Consider the following 16,429-nt stretch of genomic DNA (forward strand, 5'->3'; position numbering starts at 1 on the left):
CACACAACACACTTGACACACTCCTCTATTTTACCCAACCTGTTTTAATTCTATGAATTGCATCTTATTCAATTTCCCCTTCGGCTTGCATAATAGATCCAAGATATCTAAATCTATTAGTGCAATTAATTTTTTGATTATCAAGTTTAATCTTCTCTCCATTAATACTCCTTATATTATTGAAATTATATTTCATATATTCTGTCTTATTCCTACTTATCCTAAAACCTTTAGACTTTAATGCGGTTCTCCAAAGTTCTAGCTTAGATTACGCCCCACTTTTACAATCATCAATCAACACAATATCATTTGCAAACAACATATACCAAGGGATCTCATTTTGGATATTCCTAGTAAGTTTCACTATCACTAAAGTAAAAAGATAAGAACTCAAAGTAGAATCTTAATGAACATCTATTGTGATTGGAAAATCTTTAGATTCCCCTCCTACAATCCTAACACTAGTCACTAATCATACATATCCTTAATTACCTTTGCGAATCTACTGCATACCCCCTTCTTTTCGAAGACCCACCAAAGAACTTCCCTAGGTACTCTATCATATGCTTTCTCTACATCAACAAAAACCATATGCAAGTCCCTCTTTTTTTCCATAAACTTTATAAAAGATAAATAGCTTTTTTTTGTTGATCTCCCACTCTCAGGCATAAAACCAAATTGATTTTCTGAAATCCTTGTTTCTAGTCTTATTCTACATTTAATTACTCTTTCCTATAATTTCATCATATGGCTCAGAATCTTAATTCCACGATAGCTATTATAGTTTTGAATATCGCCTTTGTTTTTATATAAATGTGTTAATGTACATATTAACATACTTTTCCTCCATTCCTTTGGCATTTTCTTTGTTTTTATAATAATGTTGAGTAGATTAGTTAACCAAGCTTCAATTGATATTTTATCTGACCATATAAATTTTCCATTTTTCATCTTTTTTAGCGGCATCTTAACTTCAAAAACTCTAATTTTGCAAATAAATCTCCTATTTTTTGTCTTCTCTTTATTTGTCACTTCTAAGCTCAATCTTTCATTTTAGTTTTCTTTAAACAACTTATCAAAGTATCTTTGCCACCTCTCTTTTATGTCCTCTTCTCTAGTTAAGACATTATCATTCTCGTCCTTTATACATTTTACATCACCTAAATTTTTGCATTTTCTTTCTCTAACTCTAGCAAGTTTATAAATGTTTTCTTTTTGTCTTAACGGCTTTTTGGACTTCTTCATCCCACCACCAACTTTATTTACTACATGAGTGTCTACCTTTGGATTCACCTAAAACCTCTTTTGGTATATCCTTACGATAGAGTTTTTCATTTTATTCCAAACAATATTTGCATCTAACTTACCCCCAACTATCCAATCACACTCTATGATCATTTTATCTTTAAATTTTACTATTTTATCTCCCTTTAAGCTCCACCACCTAGTCCTCTTGTGTTGATTTATGTTACTCTTTCTCTTCCATTTTTTAGTGTGCATATCTAGTATGAGGACTCTATGTTGTGTACTTAAACTTTTACCCAGAATAGCTTTACAATCCTTACAAGATAGACGATCCCCCTTTCAAGTTAAGAAGAAACCTATTTGACTTTTATTAAGTCCAATCTTGAAAGTTATTAAGTGTTCTTTCCCTTTTTCATAGAGCAAGTATTCAACACAACCAAATCGTAAGACATGGCAAAATCTATGATTGTATCACTAGCCCAAAATTATCTTTTAAGATTTTCTGCTAAACCTATTTGGGGAGCATACGCACTAATGACATTTACTATCTCTAGGCCTAGAGCTATCCTAATTTTAATGATCCTATCTCCTATTCTTTCAACATCTACTACATTCTCTTTTAGGTCTTTGTCTACAATAATTTCCACCCTGTTTTTGTGTTTCTCTTTTCTAGTGCACCAAAGTTTAAATCCTGATTTTCAATTTCTCTAGCTTTCTACCCAACCCATTTCATCTCTTGAAGGCAGATTTAATTAATTTTCTTTTTAAACATTATTTCCACTATTTCCATACTTTTGTTCGTAAGTGTCCCTATATTCCAAGTTGTTAATCTAATCCTGGTTTCTAAAAACTAAACTTTATTAAACAATATAGTAGAAAAGAAAGCACCATGATGAAAACTTCAGATGCAAGGAGGTAAAATAAGACAACTAAAGAAAAAAAAAAACACATACACAAGGAGAAAATTGATACAAGAAAATCATTCATGGAAATGTTGAACTTCCATCAAGAAGAAAGAACTTAATGATTATGAGTAAGTTTGCTCCTGAAAGTTGAATAAGAATCTGTTTACAAAAAATTCTTATACCACAAAAAAAAATCAAGGTAATGTAATGTTTAAAAGTTGAAAGAAACAAAACATCAGCATTCAACTTAGAATCCATGATAATGAAAAATATGAAAATATTTTTTTCTGTACAACTGCAATAGACCATAACAGAAGAAATAATTTCCTGCTGCCAAAAGGGACTCCACTAACCTGTTTCCCATCTTGTGGAAAAGGGATTGATTGCTCTATATAAGCAGTAGTTCCTGGAGTAACAAAAATTCACTTCAGCACAGAGATCTTCTAGGAAAAAACGTGATTGGATGACAAAAATTTAGGACAATTAAAAACAAAAAGCAAATGGCTATCATGATCAAACAAGATATTTGATTTCAGAATTATGACAAGATGAAAATAGTATAATCCAGATCCAGTTTAAGTCTCACTTGTCATCATGTTGCTAATTATATTTCCTCGGGATGAAAGCTTGAATACATGCCAAGGTCAAGAGCTGCAAGAACATGGCATAATTTTTTCCTCTATTATTAAAGTGACAGAAATACACCATGCACATAAGGCATCCGACTCAAACACACAAATTTACCAATAACATCCATTACTGTCTCCCATCTCGCACTCTCCAGTAAAATATTTTCCTTGGACAGTACTACTAATGTTGCTAAGGACAAATCCAGGTTTTTTTCCCCCAATAAGTTGGTGATTTAGTCATCCACATGGAAGCAAGTACCACAAGTTTTGTGGCTGAGTAAAAAACATGGCACATTCCCCAAAGGGATGATGTCAAATCATGTACTGCAAGTATTTTTCACCTCACATGTTATAACAACAACAACAAACCACAAATTAAGCCTTAAGTCCTACCAGGTGGGGTCGGCTACATGAATCCTTTCCCCCCAATTAACTTGTTTGAGGAAATTTTTCTCGGATAGCTTAATAGCGCTATTAAATCCTTCCTTACTTTCTCATTCCATGTTATTTTAGGTCTATCCCTACCCCTTCTCTTACCAGAGTAAGGGTAACTAGTTCACTCCTCTTCAATAGTGAATTATTTGACCTGTGTTGCAATGCCCAAACCATATAAGTTGCTTCCTCCCTTATCTCATCTTCTACCGATGTTACGCCTAACTTGTCGTGAATATACTTGGTCCTTAATTTGTCCTTCAATGTTACATCACACAACCACCTTAGCATTCACATTTTGACAACTTCTACTTTTTGAATATGGTGTTTCTTAATTGCCCAACATTTTGACCCATATAGCATGGCTGGTCTTTAAGCATCCCTATAGAACTTTCCTTTTAAATTAAAGGGTATTCTACAATCACACAGCACACCTATAACACTCTTACATTTTGCCCAATTTGCTTTAACTCTACAGTATTTACATTCTCTTTAATTATTCTCACTGCTTAAATAAAAGATCCAAGGTATCAAAATCTACTAGTGCTATTGGTTTCTTAGCCATCAAGTTTAAACTTTTCTTCAATATTCCTCCTACCATGGCTATATATTTTGTCTTATTTCTACTTGTCCTAAAGCCCCTAGATTCTAAAGCTTTGCCCCATAATTCTAACTTACATTCTATTGCACCCTTACTTCCATCAGTCAAAACAATATCATCTACAAACAACATACACCATAGGATCTCATTTTCAATACTCCTAGTAAGTTCATCAATCACTACAGCAAAAAGATAAGGGCTCAAAGAAAATCCTTGATGTATATCTATTGTGACTGAAAATTCTCTAGACTCTCCACCTGCAGTCTTAACACTAGTCGTTACTCTACCATACATTTCCTCAATTATGTCAATATAACTACAGCATACTTCCTCCATTTCTAAAATCCACTGTATAACTCCTCTAGATATCCTATCATAGGCTTTCTTGAGGTCAATAAAAACCATATGTAAGTCCTTATTCTTTTTCCTAAGCCTTTCCATATATCTTCTTAAAAGATAAATAGATTTTGCAGTCGATCTCCTAGGGATAAAACCAAACTGTTTCTTTGAGACCCTCATTTCTAATCTAATTCTTTGTTCAATTATCCTTCCTCATAGTTTCATCTTATGACTCGTATGTTTAATTCCATGATAATTATTACAATTTTGAATATCACCTTTGTTTTTGTACATAGGTATCAAAGTGTTTTTCCTCCATTCAGTTGGCATTTTCTTGGTTTTTATGATAGTGTTAAATATTTAGTTACCATATACTTCCATGCAAAAAAGTGTGCATGCCTAGTCTTGCACAATGGAAAAAGAGAAAAAATTACAGCCAAGCAGTCCTAGAATTTTTCCAGAATATTTAATTGCTTCATTTCTGAACTATTTTTTATGGAAGAACTAGAAAGTAGGTACCACTAGGATGCTATAACAATATTCCTACATTGTCCATGAATATGGCAATAGGCATTCATCCAACCCACAGCCCAAGCACAAGTCAAACAGTAAAAAATGTAAGAACTAAACTATGAGAAACCCTTGAAAGCAATGGAAATATATCATACCAATTGGTGCATTGAAACTTTGAAGCAAATGAACAATTGACTTGGCATCTAAACGCTTTCGAACTCGTTTTCCAACTAGCACTTGTAAATGAGGAGAATCAAATACCTACCAAGACAGGAAGAAAACCACTGTACAACTTGTGAAACAAATTATTTTTTAATTTGATATAAAAAGTACAGAACATGTACAATTGAAGGCAATGTAATGAAATCCTTGAAATGTGTTTCAAAGGTAGCAAAATCCTATACACCCCAACAATGCCAAGATAAGTGTCATTCTTGATAAGCAAGATGTCACTACTTAGTATTTTCTAGGACTCCATACAAATATGCATGGTCAAAAAGTAACCATATTATTAGGATATAATTAAGACTGAGCAAAATAAGGCTTAAGCAGCCAAAAGGTATTATAAGCAATGGATCAAGGGGATCATATGTTCAGCAAAGATCTCCTGCAACTAAATGCATGCATAAAACAGGAAGTGCAAAGACTTTGAAGCTAAATAAACTAAGAAACATATTCATGGGCAGAAAAAAGTGATATAGTTATGTGTCCTAGCATAGCTAGAACCAGACCAAACTTTCCCATGACCTAATAAGGATAAGCATGATAACTTAAAAAGATGCATGGATTCCATGCTTTTCTGGTACTCCTAGCAGGCAGATACGCATGAAGCCTTACCAGCCTTAAACCCTTGTGTCAACTTTCATGTCTATCTGTAGCAACTCAAGTCTCTCGATCTTCGTGTCTCAAAGTCCCTACCTATTTGGTTTCCTTATATCCCTACCAAAGATTCCAAATACCAAACACAGTTAAGCGCTCAAACCCAAATAATAGACTAATCTTTTGGGAAATTAGAGCTTGTGTTTCTGCCATGGACGTCGAGCAAAGCTAGGCTCAGATCAAATAGAATGGAGACAGAAGAAGGGCTTAGATTGAGTAAAGGAGATAAGTAAGCTAGGGCTCGATCCAAGGTTTCAAATAGCAGCAGCGGGTAGGATAGCGGGTGAGTGGAAAGCAGCCTTACTTATATTGGTATATGCATATATAATCCTTCCTGAAAATAATTTTAAAATATTTTGAATCCTTTAGTTAAAATTACTAACATTCTTTAGTAAGGTGGTAAATTTTACATTGGTTTCAAACTACTATAGACAGAAGAATTATATTTTTCACTTTTCATTAACATGTGTGACAATTGAAAGGACTCTGTAATTGTGGGAAATGATGCATCCTAAATTATTACTCATACAGGTTGTCTTTCCCCTGCTCCTCATGTTCATTTATTAGATGTCTTAGTTGTTCCACATCTCACCAAAAATTTACTTTCAATTAGTAAATTAACATCTGATTTCCCTTTGGCTGTTACTTTTACTAATGATCTTTTTTCTATTCAGAATCGTCAAACAGGAAGGGTGGTAGCAATTGGTAAGAGGGATAACGGCTTATATGTGCTAGAGCGTGGCAACTTGATCTTTATTTCTATTCTTAAAAATAAAACATTACTCACTTCTTATGATTTATGGCATGCTCGCCTTGGACATGTAAATCATTCTCTAATCTCTTCATTAAATAAAAAAGGCCATCTTTATCTTACCTTTATATTGCCTTCTTCTCAATTATGCATCACTTGTCAACTTGCGAAAAATCATCGCTTGCCCTATTCACATAATGAACGTAGGTCCTCCTCAGTTTTAGACCTCGTTCATTGCGATATTTGGGGTCCCTCCCTTGTCAAATCAAATTCGGTTTTTATGTATTATTTTATCTTCCTTGATGATTACTCCCACTTTACTTGGCTTTATCCCTTAAAATTCAAATCTGAGACTTGTTGTTCCCAGTAATAATGATGTTATCAACATAAAGAAGTAAATAAATAACTGCAAAATGCTTATGAAAATCAAATAAAGATGTGTCAGCACGACTGCAAGTAAACCCAAGTTAGAGAAGAAAAGAGCTGAAATGCTGAAACCAGTCACGAGGAGCTTGCTTGAGGCCATAGAGAGCTTTCCTCAATTGACAGACATGATTAGGGAAACAAGGATCAATGTGGCTAGGAGTTGCTCCATATAGACATTTTCAGTGAGAGTACCATTGAGGAAAACATTCTTGACGTCAAGTTGGCGAAGGGGCCATTGGTTGGTTATCGCAAGAGAAAGTACAACACGAACAGTAGTAGCCTTGATAACAGGGCTGAAAATATTAGTGTAGTCAAGACCAGGGACCTGGGTGTAACCTTTGGCAACAAGACGAGCCTTGAGTCTTTCAATGGAATCATTAAGAAGATATTTGGTCCGGAACACCCATTTGGAGCCCATAATGTTGGTGTGGGCAGGGTGAGGGACCAAAATCCAAGTGTGATTATTTTGCAGAGTCCGAACTTCTTAATTCATGGCACAAGTTAGGAAGGATTCTTATCAGCAGATTTGAAGCCTTTAGGCTTAGCGGAGACAAGTAGAGTTGAAAGAAGGCCAAAGGAGCGCAAGACACCAAGATTTGTAGGATGGCGAGTCTTAAAAATACCATCCTTAGCACGCGTGAGCATGGGATGAGAACCAAGCAGGTTGGCTGAAGCAGGAGCAGGAGCAGGAGCAGGAGGAGCCATCTGTGCCTTAGGAGGAGCTGACTATGCCATTGGAGAGAGCGGGCTAGAGGCCGGAGTGAGCGAAGAGGGACCTGCAATGGAATCAGTATCTTGCAAAGACTCTTAGATTGGATTAGTACAAATAACACATGGATTAGAGTAGGACTAAGTAATTGGGGAAGACTGAAGTGCAGGAGATAACGGAGGGGGGTTAGTACGGATAAGATTGGGTTCCAAAAAACTGGAATAGTGGAGGGAAGTAAGGGGCTAAGCCTGAGATGTAGGGATATAAGGAAAATGACGTTCATCAAATTATGCAAAATGTTGTTTTACTCACAAATATAAAATAGCATAGAAATAGAACATGAGAAATTGTCCACTCCATATTTTTGGAATGCCATGTCATAGTCATTTATTTTAAAATAATATATATTTTATATGCAATGAAACCAAAAGGAAAGAAAGAATACGTAAAGAATGAATAAAAGTATGTTAATCAAAACTGAATATGACATGCTTAAATTGTTTAGGAACCAATTTGCATATTAAATGAATCTGAAATTTTAAAGCTTTTTACTCTATTAAATTACTCCTTTTTTTTTAATTCAATTTAACAAACATAACTTACAATAAATTATAATTAAAAAAAAACATAATAAAATGTTTAAGATGTGGCTGTGGGTGTTGAGTGTTACTGAAATAAAGCTTATCTCATACGCGAGATGAGCAGAGGCCAGAGAGGCAGAGAGTCTGAGACTCTGAGTGAGACCGAGAGAGGGGAGGCGACTCAAAGGATGGAGGAGCCTCGAAGCTTCGTGCGACGACTGGCGGAGGGCTGGTTGGTGGCGGCGAGTGCGACGACTGGCAGAGGGCTGGCTGGTGGCGGCGAGTGCAACGACTGGCGGATGAAGCTGCCTTCGGCCACTCTCGAGCTTCGAAGAACTTAGTTAGGTTCAGGATTTAGGAAACGAAGGCTACGAAGATGAGTAGATCAACTCAGGCTTCGAAGGAGTGAAGGCGTGAAGCCTTCTTATAGCTTCGGCGGCTCGGCCAACAAAACTGCAAGTAAGTTTTTTCGCTCTTTGAATGTTAGATTTAGGTAGATTGAATGTTAGATGGGTGCTTGGGACTCGAGAAAGGGGGAAAGGAACGCTGCGCAACAGAAAGAGATTCTGCAAGTTGTCGGCATGTAATGGTCCGTAACTGACTGTTACGGAGTGTAACGTAGGGGTAACGGCCGTTACGGACCGTTACGGCTATGAATTTTTTCCGAACGGCATTATCGGCCCGTATCGGTTTCGGAGCCCTTAATTTACGTTACGTATCGGCCGTTACGCTACGTAACGGCCGTTATTTAAAACCATGGTCTATCCTCCCCTTTGTGTTGCTGTTTAGGAGGATACATTGTCCTCCTCGTTGTTTTCTCCTCCCACTTTAATAAATCTTCTTTTCCCACCAAAAAATAATAATAAATAAAAGATCCATTCACCTACGCGATGAGGGCTTCAAAATGCAATGACGAAGATAATAAAGATGTCACATTGATATATAGTTTTCCTAGTTACTAGTCACAGGAATTTCAAACTCAAAAATTATCCATACAAACGCTAATTTTCTAAGTAATAACAACAGCAGCAGCAGCATTATCAAAAAAAGTAACAAAAAATAATACAATTCAATAAAACAAAGCCGAAAAACCAAGCGGCCATTACCTGAGCGGAACACCCTGACTCATCGCTCTTCAAGAGCGCCAACGCCCCAGAAAGATCTGGATCAATGCCAATTACCCATTCTGTTTCAACATTACTTCGGGGCTCGTCTTCTTCACCACACGAGCGCACTTCCTCCCCCGGAAATGGAAATGGGCAAGATAGAGATTCTAACCAGTTTTCCTTAAGCTGTGCCTCGGAAACCCTAACACTACCCAACGAACCACTGTTTCTGCCAGTGAGTCTGCGAACTGGCTTCTGGGTGTTCTCCAAATTTAGGGAAGATGAACAGATACCCCTAAATTTAGCGGAAGTGGAGACGAGTTTTGCTCCAAGCTTGGCGGATATGGAGTTCATATAATAGGTTGGAAATGACAGATGCCGCGGTTTGATTTGATGGAGTTCCATCAAAATGAACAAATACACATGCGCTAACAGTACGGAGAGAGAAGGAGCACATCCTCACTGCTCCTGCGTGGCCTCTGCTCTTCTTTTTAACAGTCGAGCTAAACCTTCGAACGTTAAACCCCACAATTTTCATTTAAAAACAAAAACAATTCAATTTTAAAAATTCTCCGAGTAGAACATTCGAAATTTAAAAGATTATTATTTCTCAAAATATAACTCTAGCGATGCATTTTTCAAGCACCATAATTTTTTATTCCATTATTTAAATCAAGATTTTTATACTCAACTTCAATAAATTTAACTTAATTCTAGCATTTGTTTAAATATGAAAAATAAATAATTAAATAAAATTTAGTACGTTACCTAAAATTTGACAAGAAATTAGAAATTTTAGAAATTATTTGGTATTACTGCTAAATATTTGAAAATTGGAAATCATGAATGAAACTAAAAATAAAAAATAAAAAAAAAACAACTTATGGGTAAAAGCATGGAAATTGTGGATACAATAATTAGAAGAAAAATTAACATAATTTGCCTTCAAGAAACTAAGTGGGTGGGGAGAAAGTTAGAGAAATCGATAAATCACGATTTAAACTTTGGTACACTAGAAAAGAAAAACATAAGAATGGAGCAGGCATTATTATAAACAAAAACTTAAAAGATGGCGTTGTGGATGTAACTAGAGTAAGGGATAGAATTATAAAAATCAAAATGGTATTAGGACAAAAGATAATAAATATCATTAGTGCTTATGCTCCTCAAGTTGGCTTAGCAGAAAATCTTAAGAGACAATTTTGGGAAGATATGGATAGTATTATATAAGGTATACTAGGGACTGAGAAAATATTTATAGGAGGAGATCTAAATGGACACGTTGGAAGAGATAATAAAAATTATGAAAAGATACATAAAGGATATGGATATGGAGACAAAAATGAGTCTGAGGAGATGATCTTAGACTTTGCTATGTCATATGATTTTAGTATAATGAATACTTGCTTTAAGAAGAGAGAAGAACACTTAATAACCTTTAAAAGTGAGCAAAATAGAAGTCAAATAGATTTTTTTTTAACTAGGAGGGTAGATTGTTTATCATGCAAGGATTGTAAAGTTATTTCAGGTGAAAGTCTAACCACACAACATAGAGTGTTAGTGTTAGATATATGCATTAAAAAATGGAAGAAAAAAGATAAACCAGTGTAGGAGAACTAGATGGTGGAACCTAAAAGGAGAAAATATAATAAAATTTAAAGATAAAATAATCAAAGATGGGGATTGGATCTTAGAGGATGAGATAGATTCAAATACTATTTGGAATAGATTAGCTAGCTCTATTAAAAAGATAGCAAAATAGATTTTACGCGAATCAAGGAAAAGATTCTCAAATAGCAAAAAAAGTTGGTGGTGGGATAAAGATGTACAAAAAATCATAAAGACAAAAAGAATTTGGTATAAAACGTGGCAAAAATGTAGAAACAGAGATAACTTTGAAAAATATAAGGAGGCAAAAAAAGATGCAAAAAGGCCCGTTAGTGAAGCTAAACATAGATCATTTAATAGTTTGTATGATAGATTAGGTACAAAAAAAGGGGAAAGAGATATATTTAAACTTGTTAAAGCTAGAGAAAGGAAGAACAAGGACTTAGGAAATGTAAAATGTATAAAAAGTGAGGATGATGTTGTCTTGGTTAAGGACGAAGATATTAAAGAAAGATGGGGAAGTTACTTTAGTAAGTTGTTTAATGAAAACCAAATAGAAGGCTTAAATTTAGAATCGTCAAATGAGGAAAAGACTAAAAATATAAGATTTATTCGCAAAATTAGAGTTAACGAAGTTAAGTTTGCACTAAAAAAGATGAAAAATGGGAAAGCTATGGGACCAGATAACATCCCAATTGAAGTTTGGAAATGCTTGGGTGATAACGGAATTATATGGTTAACTAATTTATTTAATACAATTGTAAAAACTAAGAAAATGCCAGATGAATGGAGGCACTTTAATACCTATATACAAAAATAAATGAGATATTCAAAATTGTAATAACTATCGTGGAATTAAACTTATGAGTCATACGATGAAACTATGGGAAAGAGTAGTTGAACAAAGATTAAGGTTAGAAACGAAGATCTCAGAAAATCAATTTGGTTTTATGCCTAGGAGATCTACCACAAAAGCTATTTATCTTTTAAGAAGATTAATGGAAAAGTTTAGGGAAAAGAAGAGGGACTTGCATATGATATTTATTGACCTTGAGAAAGCATATGATAGGATACCTAGGGAAGTTCAATAGTGGGCTTTAAAAAAAAAAGGGTGTATGTTGTAGGTATACCGATGTCATTAAGGATATGTACGATGGAGTCATGACTAGTGTAAATACTATAGATGGAGAAACTAGAGAATTTCCAATTACCATAGGTATATATCAAGGATCTGCTTTGAGTCCTTATCTTTTTGCTTTAGTGATGGACCAATTAACTAAGAGTATTCAAAAGGAGGTTCCATGGTGTATGTTGTTTGCAAATGATATTGTATTAATTGACGAAACTAGGGATGGAGTAGAGGCTGAGTTAGAATTATGGAAAGAAGCTTTGGAATCTAGAGGCTTTAAGATAAGTAGAAATAAAACATAATATATGAAATGTAATTTTAGTAATAATAGGAGGAATATTGGAGACAAAGTTAAACTTGATGATGAAGAAATAAATAGCACTTGTAGATTTTGATACCGTGGATCTATAATGCAAGTTGAAGGAGAAATTGAAGATGATGTAATGCATAGAGTTAAAGCAGGTTGGGTAAAATGGAGAAGTGCTTCAAGTGTTTTATGTGATCGTAGAATACCCTTAAAATTGAAAGGAAAGTTTTATAGGACAGCTATAAGACCAGCTATGCTATATGGATCAGAATGTTGGGCGACGAAGAAACATAATATCCAAAAAGTAAAAGTTGCCGAGATGAGGATGCTTAGATGGATGAGTGGTATAACATTGAAAGATAAATTAAGGAATGAACATATTCGTGGTAAGTTAGGTGTAGTTCCTATAGAAGATAAGATAAGGGAGGGACGACTCAAATGGTATGGATACTTGCAACGTAGGCCTTATAGTGCACCTGTGAGGAAGAGTGACTTAGTTACTGTGGGGGGTAGTAGAAGGAGTAGGGGTAGACCTAAAATAACTTGGGAGGAGATAGTGAGTAAGGATTTAATATCTTTGAATCTATCAAAAGAAATGGTCCATGATCGCATAAATTGGTGGATTAGGATTCATATAACCGACCCCACTTAATGAGACTAAGGCTTGGTTTTGTTGTTGTATTTGATTCTATCATTAAAACTGAAAACAAAAACTAAAAACCTGTCTGGATGTTGTTCTCATTTTTTAACCTAAAATTAAAAATAAAAGATCTATTTGATTGTTTACTTTCAAATTTTTTTATTTACCTTCTAGAATTATAATAACGGAAAAAGACAATGACCTCCCTTATTATGTTATTTACACTTGTTCATTTGTTTGAGTAAAGGAAAAGAAAAAAAAAATGAAGGAAATCCATTTTTCATTGCACTTCTCTTTATATTAAATATTATTAAAATTAAGAAATATTTTAATATAATTAAAAATTAAGAAAAATCAAATGTTAATGATGAGTAAAATATTTTTACTTATTGATTCATTGAAAGAAAAAATCACCATAAGTCTATTAATTCTTACAAATTAGAATAATCAATCAATTACAAAAAGTAGAAATCACGCAGTTTTCTATTACAATAAAGTTACACCGATCATTCAAAATCATGATGTTCATTACTATAATCATCCCACATCTTCCGAGCAATTTCATCATGTTTACGAGCCATGATGCATAGCTGTGATAGGGTAGTATCATATTCAAGTCGAGGGGCATTTACATTTGTTCATTCTCCAATAACCACATCTTCTTCTCCAAATTCCTCAAATAAGTCATCTTGACTAGTATTCATTCTAATAAAAGTATGTACAACACAACATGTAATTACATTATACTTTTGTTTCCTAATGCTATATGTAGGCCTTTATTAAAGTATTGAAAATCTGTTAAAACTCCAAAACATCGTTCTATGACATTTCGCAGAGCATTAATTCTATTATCCAATTGGATATGCATAGGGGTACTTGTTTATTTTTAATAACTATTCTCATTAGTATGCTATTGTTATCTATTTGAAATTTTGGTTAAACATGAGAAAAGCGTGTAGACATAACAAATTATTATGTATTAGGCTTATATAGGGTATTTTGATTTAAAAAAATATTAGTTTCTAAAAGAATATATATTTTGTATAGATAAGATGAAATTTAATTTTGTATACACAATTTATTTTTTTTTCATAGGAACAATATTAACTCTTTGTATTTTTTTTTTTTTTATTACATAAGAACTCCAGTCCCCAACAAGCCTTTTGAACCACCTGGTTTGGCACCAAACCTATGGATCAATGTCCTCCCCTTAGGTCTCGCTGATCAGGTAAAGTCCGGCATGCGGACACAGCTTTCGTGCATCAATTGGACGTTCGGCCAACCTGACCCCCGGGACACATCTCCATTACCATCTACGGTCCTCGCTGGCTTATAGAGAACTCTCACCATCCACGGTCTCAGCTGGCTTACAGAGTAAATTCTCACCATCCACAGATACCGCTGGTTCTGTGAGTGTATCTACTTGAAATTGAACCCCTGATACTCCTTCTTACGTGCTGATGTCTTTCCACCACACCATGCCCATGGGGGCAACTCTTTGTATTTCATGTGCAGTAATCATGCTTTTGATTTAAAGAATGTTAAATGCTATTTAATTTATATACTAACATAGTGTAAAAGAACCTTTGAGTAGAACCCAATACTTTCGAAACAGAGCGCATTAATGTATTAAAAGTTAAAAAATTTATACGAATTGTGATGCATTTACGTCATAGCTATCATTTTTTGTTTACTCATTAACAGTCAACTAGTGAGTTTCATTTACAAATTACTAGTAACACATCTTCTCTGCTAATGCTCTTTAGCAGAAGAAATGAACACTTTTATGTCTCCATTTTGAGAGCACTCTGTGTGTGTAGTGTTGCATTAAGCTCAAACCCTTGGGCGCCATTAAATTCAAATTAATGTGACTTCTGTTAGATTATTCCAAGATTTGCAATAGAATAGGCAAGGAAAATACTAGAGATTTGCAAATAAATAGAAAAGAGAAAGTGTTTGAAAGATTTATGTATTTCTCATTAATTTGCTTGTAGCTTACATGCAATATATGTATACACAAATTTACAACTAATTTCCTAATATTCAAATTCAAATTCAAATTTAAGTTTGAAGTCCTCTGAATCATATCTCCTCATCCCTAAACTTCAATAAGTATTTTGGTATTCATTGACCGTATGGCAGGATCAATTCTCCTAATCTTCAATAGTGATTTCAATTGAACTCACTTGATTTTCTACACGCCCCCCTCAATTTGAAGGGGAGATCATGAACATTCAGATTGGAATGAACATCTCGGAACTTCTTTGGCGGTAATGGTTTTGTTAGTGCATCAGCTAATGATCATGACTAGAGATGAATTGAACTATTAATTATTTGCAGTGGACTTGATCTTGAACAAAATGAAAATCGATCTCTATGTGTTTCGTTCTTGCATGAAACCCAAGTTTGGATGTGAGATAAGTGACACCAATGTTGTCGCACCCAAGAATAGGTGGTTGTTGAATAGAAATTCCGAGTTTAGTTAGAATTGACTTGATCCACATTAGCTCGGCTGTTGTGTTTGCCAATGCCTTGTATTCAGCCTCAGTGTTGCTACGAGCCACTGTTGGCTGCTGTTTACAGCTCCAAGAGATCAAGTTAGGACCCTGATAAATACAATTAGCACCCACGGATCTTCTATTATCCCTATCTGCTACCCAATTTAAGTCTGAGAATGCATGGAGTTTGAAGTCTGCAGCTTTAGAGATTAGCAAGTTTATTGAAATCGAATATTTAACTTAGTGAGGTATTCGCTTTATGGCTTGTCAGTGTGATTCAAGAGGATTATGCATAACCGTGTTGACTTTATGAATTGCAAAACCCAAATCAGGTCGTGTAAATGCAAGGTATTGCATGTTGCCGACAATACTTTTGTAAAGGTTTGCATCAGCACACGATTTGCCATCTGTTGAAGTAAGATTGCAAGTGGAAGCCATTGGGCTATTGCATGGTTTTGTCTTATCCATGTTGCTCTTTTTGAGCAAATCCACTATATATTTGCGCTGAGTGAGATAAATACCTTCCCTGCATCTAAGTGCTTCTACACCAAGGAAAAAGTTAAGAGGGTCAAAGTCTTTGATAGCAAATGATTCTTTTAAGCAATGAATTACTCAATTGACGGTAGCCAAACTTGATCCAGTGCTTAATATGTCATCCACATATATTAAAACATAAAAACATAAACAATTGTTGTTTTCTTTAAAAACAAGTAGTGAAGTATCAGCTTTGTTGGCTACAATGATGAATGGATTGGCTCCCAATTGTTGTGCGATGAGGAGTTGAAGATGACCAAACAGAGAGGCAAACAAAGAAGGGATTCTAGGGGGAGGAAGTGTTGTGTGAAGGACTTCGCAAAAGCTCCAGTAGATAACGAGCACAAGGAGAGGCGAACGAAGAAGGGAGGACGAGTTCTGCGGCTGGAGAGGAGAGACTACCACAAAAAGGAGGAAGAGTAGTGAGGCTCGAGATGGCTAATGAGAGGCAAATGAAGAAGGGAGGAAGAGTTGTGCAATTAAAGTTTGTATTTTTTTGACAAACCTTAAGGGAGGTTTTTTTTTTTTTTTAATTCTTTAAATCTCAAGAGAGATCTTTAAAATTTTTAAAATCTCATAAGAGGTCAGTATTTTTTT

At 34.8% G+C, this 16,429-nt stretch overlaps 1 protein-coding gene across 1 annotated transcript in view; it reads right to left on the reverse strand.

The window, feature by feature from the left end:
* The window catches only part of LOC131149579 (Holliday junction resolvase MOC1, chloroplastic), a 38,324-nt gene extending 28,695 nt beyond the window's left edge, over positions 1–9,629 (reverse strand). The window contains exons 1-3 of the mRNA XM_058100159.1: positions 9,117–9,629; positions 4,820–4,925; positions 2,504–2,556 (exon numbers count right to left, since the gene is read on the reverse strand). Coding sequence (XP_057956142.1) covers positions 2,504–2,556; positions 4,820–4,925; positions 9,117–9,521 — 564 coding nt within the window. The 5' untranslated portion in view covers positions 9,522–9,629. The remainder of the gene's footprint in view (positions 1–2,503; positions 2,557–4,819; positions 4,926–9,116) is intronic.
* Between the last annotated feature and the right edge of the window lie 6,800 nt (positions 9,630–16,429).

Source organism: Malania oleifera, chromosome 2 (assembly GCF_029873635.1).
Source record: "Malania oleifera isolate guangnan ecotype guangnan chromosome 2, ASM2987363v1, whole genome shotgun sequence".
Taxonomy (NCBI): Eukaryota; Viridiplantae; Streptophyta; class Magnoliopsida; order Santalales; family Ximeniaceae; genus Malania; species Malania oleifera.